Source organism: Vespa velutina, chromosome 11, assembly GCF_912470025.1.
Source record: "Vespa velutina chromosome 11, iVesVel2.1, whole genome shotgun sequence".
In the NCBI taxonomy this organism is placed as follows: domain Eukaryota; kingdom Metazoa; phylum Arthropoda; class Insecta; order Hymenoptera; family Vespidae; genus Vespa; species Vespa velutina.
The window spans coordinates 7,843,638-7,862,746 of record NC_062198.1 but is presented as its reverse complement, the minus strand read 5'-3'; the positions used below and the strand labels follow the sequence as shown (position 1 = coordinate 7,862,746).

Here is a 19,109-nt window from a genome sequence, read left to right as displayed (position 1 = left end):
CTCACGCAGGCATAATTCACACATAGATATACGAGATGTTTCTCGACGTTCGACTAACTTAATGTAGATAAAGAGGTGTCCATTTATTTTAATAGCCGCTCATTTGTGCCCGCTTATGGGAAGACAATGTGCTACCCGGATGGCCGTTACGTTCTCGTGCTGGCACCCATCGCTACTACAAATCGTAAATCGAATAGGTACGAATAAAAGATGTATATATATATATATATATACACATACATACGTATGTCTCAATTTCCTCGTGATTCGCGGATACTTGGGGGACGGTTTAAGGACACTGCGCACACGGAAACCGGAGGACTCGCCGAGGTTCTTACACTGCGCAGCTGCACTTTCGAAATCTCTCTCTTGTCCGATATTTTCTCGACTCTCTTTTCAATGTCTGTCCGCCGTCCCTCTCAAAAGTTCCCTCTTTGTTCTTTGCGTACGTTGTTCTTACATAATGTTTTTTACCCATTCACAATATTATATTGATGGCTCTCGTTACCATTATAACGACACGGAAAGTAATATAAACGTAATAAAATATGATCGAGAGAAATCGTTCAATAATGAATAGGACGAACTTGTGGCTATATTCCGAAAACACGACAGATTTATTTTCTAGACAACTTTTATTACATATCAGAATACGATCTACGAGATGATGTCAGTTTGTAAATTAGATACTTATCGATATACTCTTAAATATATAAGTAACATTCGGCGTGCTTAAATAAGAGACATTGCCATTTGTGTCTGTTAAAAAATAGGAAAACTGACGTAACTGGATAAAAAATAAACTCGAAAGTCGTAATGCACGTCTATCTTTCTCCCTGCTATGTTCTTTATATTATCGAATAGAAAATGTTTTCAATCTGTGTATGTACGTGTATTCTATGTGCGTGTGCGCAAATTTGTGTACGTGTACGTGTACCTGTGTGTGTGTGTGTGTTTCGATGTGTACGTAAATGAACATTGTAATGACGACGTAAACTCGATAATCGCGGCCAATTGGGTACAATGGAGTACCTCTCCCTCCCTCTCCCTCTCTCTCTCTCTCTCTCTCTCTCTCTCTCTCTTTCTCTCTCTCTCTCTCTCTCTTTCTCTCTCTCTCTCTCTCTCTCTCTCTCTCTCTCTCTCTATCTATCTTTTCTATCAATCTAAAATCACGACGTGTATGTCTGTCTTTTCTCAATTATATCGAGGAAGAGCCCGTGGCAGTGAACAGAATGGGTATGTAATATAGCCTACGATTTATAGAATATGCAATTTGATACATTGGTTTTTATTATTTTTTTTTCGCATGCATTGTTAATGATATTCTCGCGTACGTGTGGTTTACTCATTCGTGTATGTATGTATGTATGTATGTATGTATGTGTGTGTGTGTGTGTGTGTGTGTGTGTGTGTGTGTGCGCGTGTGTGTGTGTGTGTGTGTGTGTGTGTGCACGCGCTTGTTTGTGTGTTTGTTTGTTTTTTAATCGTGTTACTTATCATAATTCATTATATTTTCCTCTCGTATAAGTTCAGCTAGCAAGCATATAACGATTGATTTCTCTTCTTCCCATTAGTTCTTCGTTACTATTGAATTCCTTTTTTTTTCCTTTCTCTCTTTTTCTCTCTTTTTCGCTTTCCATGATATGACGTATCAATATGTATGTAGTTAAAGTTTCACACTTTTCAGGAGATCGCCAAAGCCAAAGAACCCATTAGTTAGTAACTTTATTCACAAAATTCAGCTATACAATGGTATATATCAAAACTTATAAAATAGAAAAAACCACTATGGCGAGTCTCCTGGTCCTGCGTTTGCGCGACAAATCGTTTATATTATATACCATATGCTCTTGTCTTTTGTGATATGCATTAGAGCCAAAAATTTGACGATATCGATCATTCGTGCTTATGATTATGTTTTCTTGATATTGTAAAGCCGATGATATATCAGCGCTTGATAACTAATATCTTCCTTTTTCTATTTTCGTGCGTATCGAGATGCCGATGAAAATAGTTAAGCACAAAGGTTTACATCCTCCTTCGCTACTTGAAAGCCGGAGGTGGTGCACCCTGACCATTTGTCTTGGATGAATCTTCACTGGTCATCACTGCTACTAATTCCCCGACTGCCTTTCCAAGGTCACCTTTGATAATGAAAAATTGACAAACGTGAGTAACAATGTCGATCGTGATTCGATATACATATATTATATTATTAAGACAATGTTATTTTCTTTTTTGTCGCATATCATGTTTAAGCGCAATTTATCTTTAATAATCGTTAATAATGTTATTTCTTTTGAAAGAACGAAAGATAATTAAAAAGGATTTACTTTTAATTACCCCCCTTACCTTACATCCAGGCTGTAGCGTGAAAGCAAAAAGGTTTTGTTAATGCGACACTAAATCTCAATGGAGTATAAGCGACGCATAGACGACAGATCGCTACTTATTAATTATTTATCGAGGCTTGACCAACCAGATATGCAAAGTTGCTATTATGCAGGGTGCATCGAATAAACGTATACATATACGTATAATAGAAATAGGTACTGACGGTATAGAGTACTGAAAATCAGACGCATCAATGAATGGGACAGACAACTTTGATAGATGGTCAAAGCCTCCAAAAATTGAAAAGCAAAGCTTCGCGCGATTATCTTTCATACCTATAAAGAGATAGAGAAAGGGGGGGGGGGGCAGAGAGAGAGAGAGAGAGAGAGAGAGAGAGAGAGAGAGAGAGAGAGAGAGAATGTAAATGAAGATGACGAAATTTGAAACGAACCTGCCATGTTCAAGAGATTACTGTGAGAATGCGGCGGGGGTGGTGGTCTCTCTAAGCTGCCCACTCTGCCCTCGTTCGAGCCTCCACCACCTATATACCATATACCCAATGGCGATAAGCAGAAACTTAAGAAATGTCTTGGTCGTTAAATATTTTGGATTGTATTTGTACGTGTCAATGATATCGACTATCTTTCGCTAGGTACCACATATTGGGTGATATCGATGTACTTTACCATAAAAGTTACAATATAGGCATAATAATGTGTTAGTTGTGAATATCGCCCAGTGTTAATAATTATCGATATTGAATATGGCGTTTTGTAGAATCGACGTCCTTTAAGATTAGAACAGTACGAATAGATCGATAAAAGTACCTGGCGAGTCGTGATAATGGCCATTTATTTTCCCTGGCGAATCGGTCGCTAATTGAGACGCGGTAACGCTTCGAATTTGTAGAGTACCCGTCTTCGAAGGCGAGGACGCGTTTGGCTGTTAAATAAAAAATTATCCTTTTCTTTATTAAGACAACCAGTAAGAATAATATTATTAACGCAATTTTATTTTAATTTTAAATACGCAATTTTAAAGGAGCACGTGATAAGTGCAAAGTGTTACCTCGTCCAACAATTGCCTGAGTCTCTGCAATTGTGCTTCCAACTGGCGATTGTGATCTTCGAGTATTTGCATACGAGCCTCCAATCTTCCTTTGTGCTGCCTCAACAATTTAGCCTCGGCAATCATATCGCAATCGGGCTGTCTCGTGCCATGGCCATCTTCGGGAGTCGATCCTGGTGTCTGTTTGGAGCGCAGCCTCTCGTATTCGGCCTGCAGCGTCGCATTTTCTTCCTCGAGCTCGCGTATCATAGCTTCGAGTTCCTCTCTTTGTTCGGCATCGATTGCCGCCATAACTTGTACCGGGCTTCTAGGTACGTTAACGTTGTCACCGCCGTTCAAACTCTGACAGTAATGGGCTATCAACTGATGTTCGTCGTCGCTGTCCGGAGTGGAATTGCTTCTCGTACGGGACAATTCAACCTCGGCTAATCTTGACGCGTACATCTCTAAACGAGAGTGCATGTCCTGGCTGAGCGAGCTGTGCTGCGGCGAGGGCGCTGGACTTTCCAAAGCGTCGCCCTCGAGCACGGTTTGTACCGGCAGATATCCGACTCTGGGATGTTTCTTAAAGTATCGCTTCGACTTGAATTTGTTGCGCAATGCTCTCGTAAAGTCTCGCACGTCCTCGCCCGAGGTTGTCTGTTTCAGAAAGAAAATAATTAGGATAATCAATCATCGTATGAGACCCATATTACATTACTTCTATATGCAATTCTAATGCTATATAATATCAATCAATTCATACAATATACACACATACACACGCGCACACGCGCACACGCGCACACGCGCACACGCATACGTATATGCATATGTACACTACTTACAGCCGTGCAATATTCCTGCATCGGATGGGTCAATTTATGGTTCTTCGCTTTTCGACCGGAGAAGAAGCAATTCTGGCACATGTCAAAGTTGAAGCACTTTAAGCATCGATATCTGCGAAAAGTAAGAAGGTTATCTTTAATCCTCCTACAACCACCGCTCTATAGGAGGATAGAGGTCCGCTTACCTGAAACCTATAATCGGATATTCCTTACAGATGTTGCACTTTGCCTGATGCTTGGCGCTCTCGGCAGCGGAGAGTCGATGAAGTACAGGCAACCATACCATACTCTGCGGTTCTTGTTGGAGCCAACTGAGAAAGTGTACGGCCTCGATCTCATTCTTGTCCTTTCCTGCTTTTTCGAAACAACTGCGTACGCTCGGCTCGATATTGGATCCCCCAAAGGCTGCCACCTCGCCCAATTGTCTCGGTACTTGTATGCAATCGTGCAACAGCAATCCCAATTTTCGTTGATCCACCAGTCGATTAGGATCGGCGATTAGTCGAAATAGATCTGCGAAATGGATAAGTATTTTTCAACGCAAAAATTTCATATTTGGTGAGGCGTCGCTGGCGTGCCGCTCGTCGTTAGAAATATGACGAATAGGATATACTCACATCTGTACTTTTCTTCTAGGTGGCCCTTGCAAAGCAGCACCAGACCAACTTTGAAGGACAGCACACGAATTTGGCCGGTTCGTTGGCTGAAACGGACATATTTGTAATCTTTTTTCTAATCTCAACGACATTTCGACGACGATCACAGACGTATAAGTTTTCGATACTTTTTCTTTCCGATAAAAAAAAAAAAAAAAAAAAAAAAAAAAAAAAAAAAAAGATTTTGTTTATCTTGTTCTAATCAACTATCGTTTTTATTTATAGTTTGCTCACCTGTCGTATACGTTAAGGAGCCAATTTATCGCAAGATCTATGCACAGAGGTACGGATACTTGAGTCGGATTGTCCGCCGCTATGATCTCATAGAGCGACGTCAAAACGGTGACCATGTCGGGAATGTCTATCAGCTTGTCGTTTTGCGCCCGTAGACCGTGCGAATCGAATTGTTCCAAAGCGGTGGAAAGGCTCAAGAGATCCACTGCGAAACGAAAGTGGGAATCGTCGTGATCAGTGTGTGTTTTAATCGACGACGAGCCAAATAAAAAATATTTTTCATCGACGTTTATTAATTAATCAAGAAAAACACCACCGTACTCACGGCACAATCGTTTCTGCACGGTGCGCAATTTCATTGCCGTTCTGTACGCCGAGAAACGAACTTCGTTCAGATCCGCGAGCGAGGACATCAGCTCGATCATTTTCGGATGATCCCAATGCGTTGTCTCCAGTTGGTGGCTGGCAATTATAATGACATTAGAGATTCATCATTACTCCTTCGGAAGAATATTTTACGGCCAAAGTAATAATAAAATTAGAAGAACATTTGGAAATGGCTTTGACAAAAGCCATTATTTTCCATTTTCAAAAGATTCCTCGTTTGAAATCAAACGAGATATTACGATTTAAAGCAGGCGAAAGGTACGTAGCATGCGTTCGATCGAATAAGAAAGGAAAGGTAAGATTACTTGATATAGTAAGGCACTTTGGCGGGCGTGAGGGCTCTCTCCCATGGTAGTTCTACGCTGCTCGCAAGGAAAGCCTGACTACCAGGAGTGCTGCCGTCCTTTCCAAATCCGCTTAGCAACTTGTAACGCTCGTCAACCGCCACTTGCAGCACCTTCCATCTACGAAAACAGGGAAAATGAAGTAACGTTAACGCGCGATGATATCTTACGTGTAGAAATTATGTTACGAGCGGAAATAATCAGCGGAGGTAGGTGTGAATTGTAATTGGAAACGTCATTGTATAATCGATATGACATTACATGTCATATTTATGTAATCCCTCAAGTTTGAAAGGGCAATTTGGAAAGTTTCAAAATGAAACATTGACGGATCACTCGAGACCAGTGCGATAGGATCAGTTGATAAGTTCATTTGCACGTATGTATGTATGTATATATGTACCTGCTATTGAGATCTTCGAGTTTAGCCAAAAGGGCGTGAGAAACGATGACGCTGCTCGACGCAAAGACGCTAGCTTGATCGTTCGTATCCTCGATGTTCCTCTGAATGGGTACCAATCGTTCGCCAAACTTTTGCAACTGTTCGAGCATTTCCGACGCCTCGTTCGCATCACTCGGATTTTGCCAACCGCTTTGGATCGCCTCGGCTGCTGCCATGCGGGACGAGAGATCCTCAAGACACTTTTGGAAGACACATATTTTCTGAAAAGAGAAGAACGATTAGCGACTGACTATTGCAAACTTGTCCTTGCTTTAGGTTCGACGTACGTAGATATTGATAATAATTCTCCTTTTAAGCTCTTTTAAGGAGTATTCTTTTAAGAAGGTGGGAGAGATTAATGATCGTGAATGCAAAGGCAAAAAGTACACGCGCGACCTACATAATTAACTTAAATACCTTCAGCTCCATTCTTTTCTCTTTGCCTTCGCTCTCCCTCTCTCTCTCTCTCTCTCTCTCTGCCATCTCAACGAGTAGGATTAATTTAATAAAGTAATATCTGTCGAAGAACAAATACTTGCTTTATTACTTTGTAACGATATCGAAGAAAGAAGAAGGATCGTTCTCCGTGTACTCAATTAAAAGCATTGTTCGGCCGTTCTTTTTAATACGTATTTCATTATCCTTAAAAGCAACAATTTTCCTACCTCTTTTCTCTAATATAATCGGAATGAAATCAGAAGGCGTACTTTGTTCTACTCCACGTGAAAGTAATTACGCCATCGAAGTCGTTAGGTAAAATCAATAGGGACTCTTTTGCAAGATTCTTAATATCGAACGGCACCGGGATAATAATATCTATTAAACGAAGGAAAAAATTCAATGATTTTAGCCGCGGGAAGTGAGGCGGGTAGAGTCGAGGAGGTCCAATTGAAAATCGTCAGGGGAGAGAGAGAGAGAGAGAGAGAGAGAGAGAGAGAGAGAGAACGGGTGGTCGAGTAATTTTTCTTCCGACTTGGCACGGTGTCTGCGATGTCATTTATTATGTAGCCAAGCAAGCAATTAAAGTTCACTCGTCCGTATTCACCCTCCTCCTCGGCCGAAACGAACTTCTTCGAATTTATTCAAGTTAATTGTCTGGCGCCGTCCAATATCCACTGTTGCACATAGACCGTGGTCCATTAATGGCAATTAACCGTTAACAAAGGACCTCCGAATCGTTTCTTTATTTGTTCGGTATTTTATCGCAGCGAAATCATGCGCAACGAACCATCTATAATAAACGTTTTCGAAGGGGGGGGGGGGAAATAAAAAGGAAAAGGAGGAAAATTTTAAGCGATATCCAACGTTTGCGCGATTATACGGGAGCGTATCTCGTTATATCATCCATCGGGTGGCAAATTGTGAAATGATCGTCTACGCGAAGGTCATTTTCGCGCAATCACGACATTGAGAGGACAAATGAATTCGCGTAAACCGATTGCAATGTACGATAATGTCCCGTGCAAATTTCTATTCGAACGCGTTGATTTAAACGCGATAAAGCAATTACATTAAAATATAACCTACGATCGAGTGGTCTTTGAGTATTTCGTCGATCGAACTTTTGTGTTTTGGTACGTTATTCGAGCGAATTTATCAGAACAATTTGATGGCCGATTCGAATCGAGCGCACAAATGGGACCACTTTAGCAATTGTTTTTGTTACAAGAGGTGACAGGAGGACCGTGTAATACTGGCTCGAGAAATATAACCAGGAACTCTGAGGTACTTTTAAATACGATGGTATAGACGAGTACGTGCGCGTCTCCGTACGACAAAAGTGTCCGTTTATTTTTCAGCTAAACTCATACGGCGAGAATATATTTATATGCGCCCTTTTTCGCATTGGACCATCTTATTTCGAAACGAAACAAACTGTCTTGAAAATGTATTTAACGTTTCGTATCGTTAAAATAGAAAGACGTAGCTTCTTAGAAATATATAAACGTGGATACACATCAAATTTATCCGCTTTTGACAAAATCGTCGATTATACAGTTCTTTCGATGGCCGAGGGAGAGAGAGAGAGAGAGAGAGAGAGAGAGAGAGAGAGAGAGAGAGAGAGAGACAAAGGACGAAAAGGAAGAGCAGCGGGCTGGCGGGGATTTGGTCGTAAATAGTCCGAATCTCGTGGCGATTTTCCGTTATTTATTGGTCAGCGGCGCCTAGTTTTCTGGCAACACGCCATGCGAATCTATTATAAGTCCGGGCTCGTCGCGCTAAAACTCGCCACCAGATTCGTTCCTCCTTCGAATCAACGAATTACCCTAGACCTTAACCTCGCTTAAATCTCGTTCTTACCTTGGAAAAGATTCAAAGTCACGTTAGCCAAAGTATCGTATCGTTTCGTCAGAACGAACGATTTTTACGCTTGAGAACGATCATATTTGATTGGTATTACATTTACAAGATATATCCATGTACGAATAGTAAAAGGTTTATAGATTGAATTCGAGTTTCGAAAATTACGATAAGACGAAAAGTAAAATGAAATAATTAAGATCGAGCCAACAAAGTTTATAAGGCAGAAAGTATATTTTCGAAAAGAAGTCTTTAAGATCAAGTCCGACTCCAGAATTAATTCAGACGTCGAGGTGTGCTCTTAAAATCACCAATAAAAATCTCTCTTCCCCAGTCAGCCAGATTTAAGCGTGGACTATAAATGAATCGATGAGAAACCGAGATTAATATTAAAAAGTTGCTTAGATCGATCCAAAGTTGAAGCGAAGAAAATTTTCGATACTTTACTTTCTTGAGAAAAGTCGGATTGAAGTGCTTGCGAAAGAAAATAGGTAAAATCAATAGAGCAAAGAGAATTATATTTGACTATTATATTTTGCCAAACTTTTAACCTGATTTTCTTCCGTTACTCTCCTCTTCTCGTGCTCTTAATTTTTTCTTTACTAAGATTCTAACTTTGGAATGAATTTTATTCGAGAAGATCTCTTAATTTATAAAATCAACGCGCGCGCACGAGCGCGCGGATCTACGTAAGAGCTTTCCAGTTGCCATAAATAACGAGCGTGTCGTAGAAGGGGAACGCAAGTGAGTTAACCAAGAGCTCATCTTCGATTCATGGAAGCGCCGCGCCGATTTGAAAACGATTCGAAGAAGAGAAATAAGAAGGAGTGCAGTAGTAGAAACACGAGCCGATAAATCATCTCCTTTTCTAGCTCTCTCGCTCCCTGTCCTCCGAGATCACACTCTCCTTCCTACTCCTCTCCCTCTCACTCGGGATCGAAATCTCTTCGGCAGCGATCTGGTTCGCATCGGCCACGGCCGCCTTATTTTCTCGCAACGTGGCTCGTCTTAGCGAGTTGTTAATGGCTTCTCGTGCATTCGATCCATAATTAACGAAGCTTCGTTAAAAAAAAAAAAAAAGCGGTGCCGGATCGCCGCTAGAGGACGAAGCGAGACGAAGAGAAATAAGAAGAGCCGTGAAGGGCCTTCGATAAGAAGGACGATGAAAAAAGAGGAAGGATACAGAAAAAGAGTCCAACCGGTCGGAGGATGCGGGGGGGAGGGGGGGGGGGGGGGGGGGAGAGAAAGAGAGAGAAATTGGAACGCACGCGGTTGTTGCGCGTGTCCTAAAGAAGAAGAGATCGCTAAAAAGCATTAATATTACGATGATTTCGCGCCTTTTTCTTCGCGTATATTATTGCAAAATTAAATAAAGTATAAATATAATAACGCGAACGCTTGTGGAGAGCAAATTCCTCTCTTCTTCTTTTCTTTTTTCTTTTTTTTTCTTTTTTTTTCTTTTTTTTTCAAGTCACATCGACGGACGCAATAAAAGTATATCGATATTTTTAGCGTTAATATCACGGCGACGCGAGGACGGTGTCATTCTCAAACGATAAAAAGGACGATACGCGAGGATTCATAAAGTCATAAACCGCTGAAATATTGGACGAATTTGCGCGCGATCTCACGACAGATCACCGTTTATTATTATTATTATTATTATTATTATTATTATTATTATTATTATTATTATTATTATTATTATTATTATGGCTTTTCGACGAAGTAATATGCAATCTCTCGACGACGTTCTTTTATCGTAATCGTTAGTTTCATTTCTTTGGACTCGATTAATTCTAGCGCATTTGTCGATCGTACGTAAGCCATCCGTGTTTTCTAATATCTTGTATCGATCGAACGTGACGTAACATCTCACTTTTACAAATTTTCCATTTCTAAATTCGATAAATTTCAAACGGAATGTACCGCACGTACTCGTAAGGATATCCCATTTCGCACGTTTGAAGTCTGTTTCTCTCGCACTATCGGTCGCATAAAGCGATGAAACATTCCGTACATTTACGGTATAAAGAGGAGAGGCGCGGAAAAGAAAGATATTTCAACGGATCATCTCGTATCGCGGAACATCCGTCAGAGCGATAGAATTTCACACATGAGAATGGGTGGTGGCATCGAATATGCAGGCTCATCGATAAAAACTTGCCATTGTTGCTGTCGCTACATCCAAGTTCTAGATGCATTTCTCCTCCTCCTGATCCTCCTCGTCGTTCGACGACATCGAGAAAGGACGACGAGAGTAGGAAACGTTATCGAGGCCGGCCGCATGCCGGATACGATTTACATAGATACAAAGGACGAGTCGCGAAATTATTTCCGACAATGGAGCTCGATCGTATTTCTCTAATGTACGAGAGAAAGCGATGAAACTCTCGATATGCGTTGCGCGGAATGATCTTTCTTAGAAATAACTGCATGGAATAACTGCATGCGAGAGGTAAATAACAATGCGTGTAACAAGACGCGATGCATGCCCTCGAGGCAACGGCATTAAGTAATAATCGCGCGTTATCTCGCGCATTTTACTCTTTCGTTTCTCTTAAATCGAGTAAGTAGAAAAAAGTATCGATAACAACGCATATATATATATATATATATATATACATATATGTGCACCGATGTACCGATATAGAAAGGAAACTGTCCATCAGAAATGATAAGAGAAACGACCATAAGCAGGAACGTACCATTCAGTGCGATATATCCACTGAATAATCACGAAGCGTGAAGACGGAGGGGCATGCATATTTCGAGATAATTTTCCGGTTAGAATACTTTCTTCGTCTTTTCGTTGTCCCGTTCCACGTTAGCTAATATCTATGGTAGGATATAGCTCTGCACCAAAATAAAGAGACTACCTCTCTTGCCTCGTGCGGCGTGAAGAATCGAACGCGTCGTACGCGGAGTATCGGATTTGTAGTCGGAGATTAGTCGTAGAGCAATAGTCGGAGAAACGGTAAGAGCAATTTCCTCGATAGGGCCAGTCGAGAGTGCGCACGACTGAGGAGGGCCAACCGAGATGAGAGAGAGAGAGAGAGAGGCTCGAGGAGAGACAAGCCCGACGCGCTTCGGTGGCTTTGCTCTCTGCCGAACAACGAGGCCGACTCCGGTGTTAATTACCCGCAATTGTCTCTCTGCGAGAGGATCGCGTCTCTCGAAAGCGAGCCCTCTCGAAAGAGCTCTCTATCTATATCTATCTTCTATGAGAGAGTAGAAACGCGTTCGGGCAAGTACAAGCGCGTCGTCGGTAAATACGGTAGCAATAATAATCGTCCCCTTTTTGTCGACTTTCCATAGACTCCGCGTTCCCTCTGGAAATTAAACTTTATTAAACTTTAGGCACGCTCGAGGAGACACCACCTATCGAAAATAATAAATAAATTCGAAAGATACAGATCCGTTATTTCCTCTTTTTCTCATTTAACCGATCTAGAAAAAGGTAATATCGTCGACCGCGCGCGATTAAGAAAAACCATGTAGAAATCTCGTAAGTTGAACGCGACGTCTCTAATCGAGATAATTCGAGTACACTCCAGTTAGCTCGATCGAAAACTAGTCTGACCATTTTTCTTTGCCGATCGTTTCTCTCTCCTCCGTTTTTGCTTCTCGTTACGCGAATAAATTGCCTACGAATCTGTAGATAGGCCTTTGCCAGTTACGATCATTTGTCAACTGGAAAGTAGAAAAGGAAACTCACGAGGAAAAAGAAGAAGGTAGGAGGGAAAAAGGTGCAACTCGTCTCCAGAGGCGCAATCTCGAGTAGTAGGTATTTCCGATTGCAAGGAACGTCTTTCTCCTGCATAGTTTGCATCGCGGCTCGTTTGCTGTAAGCGCGTTCTTTCGACGAAGAACAAATTACATTCCGTGCGTGCTTCTCCTCGCGCTCGCCCACGTTACGATCCTCGTTGTTGTTGTTGTTCTTCTTCTTCTTCTTCTTCTCCTTCTTCTTCTTCCTCTTCTTCTTCTTCTTCTTCTTCTTCTTATTGCCGTACTCTCGTCATTTTCCTTCGCATGCGAGGACTTATTTGGGAAATTAGAATCCGGACCTCGAAAGCGGGTCAAGATGCAACGCGATGAGATTCTCTCCTTATTACGAGGGAAGCAGAAAAAAAAAGAAAGAAAGAAAGAAAGGAATGGAATGGAAAGGAACAGAAAAGAACAGAAAAGAACAGAAAAGAAAAGAAAAGAAAAGAAAAGAAAAGAAAAGTTGGAAAGAGAGTTCGAATAAAGAATCCTCCTCGAAGAAGGCGAAATGCGCTATAAATGCGGCGTTCGCCGAGCCAGGCGCCATTTCTTATTGACGTAATTAAAACTCTCACGGCTAAGTAGAAAGAACGTTAACGATCGTCGGTTTTGTTAAATCGTCTTCAGGCTAGTCGTGCTAGGTAATTTGATCGTTAAGCACTTGAAAATATGGAACTTGAATTGAATCGCAATTGGGTATATCGTGAGGAGGAAAAAACACTCTTTTTAAAATTTACGCTCTGTCCATCTATGGCGTGACCCGTTTCGAGAGATTTTTCTCGTACATACGTACGTACTTACGTGAGTCCTGTTTCGCACTTAATGGGCCTTTAACCCCTTGCCGGGAACGAACGAACGAACGAACGAACGAACGAACGAACGAACGAACGAACGAACTCGTTCCACGGCGCACGGAGACTTCCGGTACAATTTTCCCATTGAGCGGAGGCCCGTTGCCCCATTAAAACGCCCCTTCTTCCTTCCTCTTGGCTCGTACACGAGCTCCGAGAGAAAGAGAAAGAGAAGAAGAAGGAGAAAGAGAAAGAGAAGGAGAAAGAGAGAAAGGCTCGTTCTCGTTCGTTTCGACCTCGAGACGACCATGATGAATGGGGCTGAAGGATCGGTACCCCGCTGCCTAAATCGAGCGACGGCGCACGGTTCATTGATCTCCACCTTTTTCCAAGCCGTCCAGTTCGGTTCAGTTAGTTCGACGCCGGTCGACGTAACGGAAATTACGCAGAAAGCGTTTCTGCGCTCTATAACGAAAGAGGGAAAAAGGGAGAAAAGTTTTCGTTACGGAAAGGGAAATAATAAAGTGGATCGAGAAAAAGAGTGCATATATATATATATATATATACACATATATACATACTTTTGGAAGGAGGCTTGCAGAGTCGCATGTAAAATATTTTGAGGAAAAGCACACGCAGAGGGGATTGTCGTTGGCGATGCAGAAACAGGTCGCGAGCAAAAGTAAAAGTAACGCGACGGTGAATGGAGTGGACGCTTAACCCTTCTCCATTCTTATTCCATGTTCATCTTCTGTATTATTTAGAGCAATTTCTCCCATATACATGTACGTATGTACATCGTCCGAAGGGAGCAACGGTGGAAGCTACGCCGGCAAATACAAGATGGAATCTAAACGCAGATGTTACGATATTTGCATGATACGTAATCTTGATGCATCTTGTAAAACCATGTAACTCGCTTTAACGAGCCATTTTGAAATGGATCTCGTGCAAGAGTTTAGTTCGTTGTTCGAACTAAATCTCATAGTAGGCTACCGCTAGATCTCGTGGTAACCGCGTAAGACGAGGTGAAAGGCCATTTGAAATGCGAGACCCTTGGCACAGCTGTCCGTTTCTATAATATCTGCCTAAGCTCTAGCCTTCTCGCATATGGAGTTAGGTATATGTGTGCCAAACGATAGAGGAGTCAACGAGGACTATGTACTCTTCATAAAGGAAGCGTCGATTATTAAAACCCGCTTTGATATCTATCCAATCGCGGTCTCTTCTCGGCTCTGTACTCTTCGACCGCTCGACAATACGTCGACCTTTTGCCTCGATCCACGATTAATTATCAATTTTTGTTATAAATTATACCACATCATACTTATCCTATGGATTATACATTTTCGGAACGACGAAAAGAGATGAATTATGCGAAATGATATATGTGTCATAATTCGAGCGAATAATTGAACGCGTCCAATGAAGTAAGACGTAAAAGGTGAAAGAATAGTTTTGCAACGATTAATCTTTCACGTTCTAATCGACGAAAGGTATAATCGATTACAATTGCCTCGATTTCTTGTCTCGTCGTCATAAGTAACAGTAAGGCTAGAAATTGACTCGGAGCGTTTCGTTTTTTTTTTTTTTTCTTCTTCTTTTTTGGCAAATGCCTCGAAAAGAAAAGTGCTTCCTGCCCGGAGTGGATTAGAGACGATTACGCCGACGGGCAATTTTCGTATCGTTGACGTTCTTCCGATATAGCTATTTACTTTTATATTTTCGTTTCGTTCTACGTAGAGTACGACAAGGATCTAAAGTAGCCAGATAACAGAGTCTCGCGTTTTGTAAGTTAAAAGAAAAATGAAGAGAAAAAACTCATTTTCACTCTCGGTACGTTTTTTCTTTTCGTTGGACATCGCTGCCATCGATGCTACGGGGATAATTGACATTCGAGTAGTTGGGACTCCATTGTATTTCGCAGACTGCACTTACTTCGAACGTCGCCCTCGTAATTGTATTATTCGATATAAACTGGCAGCGCTCGGCTCTTAATGGAACAACCTTTTGCCAACTCGCAGGTTCTCGTAGTCGCGGAGAGAGAGAGAGAGAGAGAGAGAGGGAGAGAGAGAGGGAGAGAGAGCGGGAGGGCGTAGCGCGTTCACAAGAAAGCGAAAAATGGATGCGAAAAAAGCAAATGTCACTCGTGACGCGTTTTAGCGACGTGCGTTGTTGATCGTCCGCCAGGTAAAAAAGGCTCGGCCTGAGATGAGGATTCTAGGACGGTCTTGCGCATACGTACTTCCCACGGATCGAAGGGTGCGTTGTTTTAACGGGCAACTGTGTTTTATTTGCTCGGACGATTTTTCTTTTTCGACGTTGTTGTTTCAAGGTTTTCCTCGATAAGGTAAGAGAAACGTGGTATTTACCATTTTTACGCTCGGAATAACATAGCTACGCTCGAAAAGAAAATGTACTTGCCGCGTTACGCTTCGAGATGGAGGAATTTTTCGAAATAACATCGATCCATGACGTTCTAATAATAATAATAGAGAATCCTTTTGGAATCATCATTATGTTCAATGCGCGGATATATCGTGCCTCGATATACCTCACCAAATGGCCAGACGCAATTATGCTGACGCTGATTATTACTTTTGACTAATTGTAAGTTATTTCTTCTTCTTCTTCTTCTTCTCCTTCTTCCTCCTCCTCCTCGTCCTCTTTCTCTTGCTCCGACGACGAGTCGAGGGAACGAGTCGAGGCGATATTCGTAATTGCAGCTGCGCCCGAAATCCCTCGGTACTCGAGCCGACTATAGCTTAGTTAATTATTTACAGTTATACGAGGACGATTACGGCATTAAATTCTATATACCTTTAACGCAGCGAGACCATTACTTTAGAATATTCGGAGAGGAAATTCATTCGGTATACGTGTTTTTGGCCACGAGAGGAAGGTTGGTTCGATCCGTTGCGAATCGAATCGTCGCGTTGCAACCCGTAGGTGGCATATGCGCCAGTGCACGATAACGCGGACGAAGAAGGTGTAGCCGTTCGTGCACGAGCGTGCACAATCCGCGCGCGTAAAGCGGGATTCGTGTCCCCACTGTCGAACGAATATTATATTTATTATGATCGACGATCAAAATCAGCCTGATCTTCTTTAAATGCAAATAGACTGCATATTTACCTATTACATACCTATCACATATATATGTGTATATGTATATATACATATATATATATATATATATATATGTAAATATATTTTATCATTTCATTCAAATTTATCGACTCGACCGTAGAAAAATATTCTTTTAGCTCGAATGATCATTTTACGGGAGGGAGAGAGAGGGAGAGGACAACGCAGAGAGAATCGATACGAAATGGTTACGTCCATTCGTATTTCTCTAATTAAAAACTATTATGCAAATAACGATAACGGAACTGGGGAATAATTAAATCGCACTTTAACGCTATCCCGAGGATGGACGTTGTTATGCAGCAGGTGCGACGTACCGGCATAAAATCTAGAATTCGCCAAGGAAATTTCACGGGCAAGAGAGATTATTGATACGAAAGAAAAAATGTGTGTCAAACTAACAAGTCCCTTGTAAATATCCCTTATAATCGTTTTCGATAACCATCGATTCTGGTATTCCAATACGCTAAAAGATATTTCCATGAAATTTCCTTGTACCGACCGAATTACGCTTCGAGTTTATTCGATATTTCGACATTTGCGCGTCGCCGCGTTATACTTTCATCGAGTAATCGAGAATTTTATGCATATCGTTGGGCAGAAGTGGGGAGGGGAGGGGAGGGGAGGGGAGGGGGGGGGGAGAGAGAGGAAAAGAGGACGACGAAAATAAGATAGTCGAACGTACGTGAAATGGCTCGAAAAGGTGACTCAATTTCGGATAGGCGTGTACAGGCTTTGTTACAGGCAAGAATTAATACGGTGATCCTATTAAGGGGAGCCTATTAACTAACGATATTTATTGCGTCGTTTTATCGGGCAACTGGTTCGCCTTGAGATCTAGGAGAGGCGGTCATCCCGAGATCGTGGAGGGAAAAGGCCGACGACGGGCGGATCCGTCCCAACGTACGAGATTCCGCTCTCGTATTCGAGATAAAAGGGACGCCAACCTCCGGGTCCAGCCAACCACCAAGATTATTCATAATGCTGGCAATCAATTTCATAGATTACGGGGAAACGACGACAGGTCGAATCCCCTCTCCTCTTTATTCGAATAATAATCGCTCGTCTCGCGGTCTCCGTTACGAGCTACGAGGCGTTATTAGTTATATCCTAATTGAAATTAAATTTTATTACTTTTTCGACAAAGCTTTTTTTATTTTTAAATTCGTCGAAACTTTATCGAGCTCATTTCGAAATATCTTTCGCACGTCATATCATTTTAGTTTCTTCGATCTATTTGAGATCTATGGTTGAGTGGCGTTGTTACGTTTAGCGTAATAACAACACATTTTTCGATAGCCATCTCGAAAGTTGCTCATCGGTGTTATTCGCCGACTCGTAATTCGAGAAAAATCATTCATGAAAAATAATACCTCTTCTTGCTCGAAGGACGAAATAACTTCGTAGTAAAACTGCTCGGCCATCGAGAGATCGATCTTAAGAGAGGTCCGATCTTCTTCGTCTCGACGATCCTTCTTTTCCCCATCGTCCTCGTCCTCTTCACCTTCTTCGATCTTGTAATCCTTTATACCGGTCCCCCGACGAGGCAACACGCTATCGGTCACGCTATTCTTCATCAATTCCATTCTCGAAATTATTGATCACCGTGACACGTCAATCCACATTGACCCGACCTTAAATCTCTTTATCCTTTTCTTTCCAACTTTGCTAGATCCACTCGTTTTCGAAATCATCGAGTAAAGATCGCCGATTCGATCGCGTATTCCTTATATAACAGCCGATTCGCACTATTATGTAAATCGTAGAAGAACTTCCACTCCGCGTATGCGTTCGTCATTTTCTCCCTTGAGACAAAAATTTCTCAAGTTTGACCGTCTTCGACCCGAGACCGCTCGACTCTATGCGATTATCGATCTTACGGATCGCGAGTGACTCGACGACGATTTAAGAATTCCTTCCCTCTACTCTTCTCAAACACGTAGACTCGAAGACGAGCGACGAGCACTCGACGCGTATCCACCAATCGTTTCGAAAGCCATCGAAAAGAGTCGCGCGTGCTCCTTGCGATTGTTCGCGCGTCTTTTCTTTGGTGCACATGGATGAAAATTTTCAACTTGACTCTATTTTCTCCCGTTTTTCGAGTGCCTATAAAACGTAAACGAGTAAGAAAATCCAATGAGATAAATATTCGTTGATGGCCTGGAGCCGAACGCTATCTCGTGTGCACGCACGTTGGCAAGCGCGAGTGAACTGAAGCGAAGTAACGAAAGAGCACGTACAACCAAGCTGTCTTTCTCTCTCTCTCTCTCTCTCTCTCTCTCCCTCTCTCATGCCCTGTGTCGGTTCGTTAACGCGGTGTCAACCTACACGCTAGATAAGCCCTACCACGAGTCAGTCCTCCTCTTTGTAATAGAGGGGACAGACGTAAAAGGGGAGAAGAGAGAAAGAGTTTCTTTCTTGATACAAGGTGACCATGAAAAGAGGAACGTTTTGGTGACTCTTTTTATGCGATCAAGATGATTTTGGTTCATTCGATATAATTTGGTACTACCGGTTTTATTCGTCCAAAGATTAAAAGTCTTGTAAAGATATAAGGATAATGACTCTGCCAATGTGATTGCCTAATTAAAGAGTCGCTTCAAGAAAATGTAATTAAAAGATGTGCCTAATATCGAACGCTAAAGATAAAACGAATGTGCGTGAGAGAGAGAGAGAGAGAGCGAAACGATAGCTGTTTCAAAATAGAGGATTAACGTTAGTAGGATCGTTTAACCGTGAAAGAGAATACGATGACGCGGGGGCGTTGTCGAAAAGCTTTGCTCCGATTTCGTTGCTTTTAATAGACGAACGTA

The 19,109-nt window shown here is 41.9% G+C and overlaps 1 protein-coding gene across 12 annotated transcripts in view; it reads right to left on the bottom strand.

The window, feature by feature from the left end:
- Window positions 1-594: 594 nt before the first annotated feature.
- Window positions 595-19,109, bottom strand: part of LOC124952955 (dystrophin, isoforms A/C/F/G/H-like) — a 224,664-nt gene continuing 206,149 nt past the window's right edge. For 8 of the 12 annotated variants that reach the window (XM_047503647.1, XM_047503642.1, XM_047503648.1 and 5 more), the window contains 11 exons: window positions 6,254-6,513; window positions 5,812-5,970; window positions 5,445-5,581; window positions 5,120-5,324; window positions 4,847-4,932; window positions 4,415-4,742; window positions 4,230-4,341; window positions 3,403-4,041; window positions 3,162-3,276; window positions 2,786-2,875; window positions 595-2,144 (listed from right to left, as the gene is read on the bottom strand). In XM_047503647.1, coding sequence (XP_047359603.1) covers window positions 2,044-2,144; window positions 2,786-2,875; window positions 3,162-3,276; window positions 3,403-4,041; window positions 4,230-4,341; window positions 4,415-4,742; window positions 4,847-4,932; window positions 5,120-5,324; window positions 5,445-5,581; window positions 5,812-5,970; window positions 6,254-6,513 — 2,232 coding nt within the window. In that variant the 3' untranslated portion in view covers window positions 595-2,043. Of the gene's footprint in view, window positions 2,145-2,352; window positions 2,365-2,785; window positions 2,876-3,161; window positions 3,277-3,402; window positions 4,042-4,229; window positions 4,342-4,414; window positions 4,743-4,846; window positions 4,933-5,119; window positions 5,325-5,444; window positions 5,582-5,811; window positions 5,971-6,253; window positions 6,514-19,109 lie in introns of all 12 variants that reach the window. The other 4 variants (XM_047503644.1, XM_047503649.1, XM_047503646.1 and 1 more) reach the window with 4 other exon arrangements.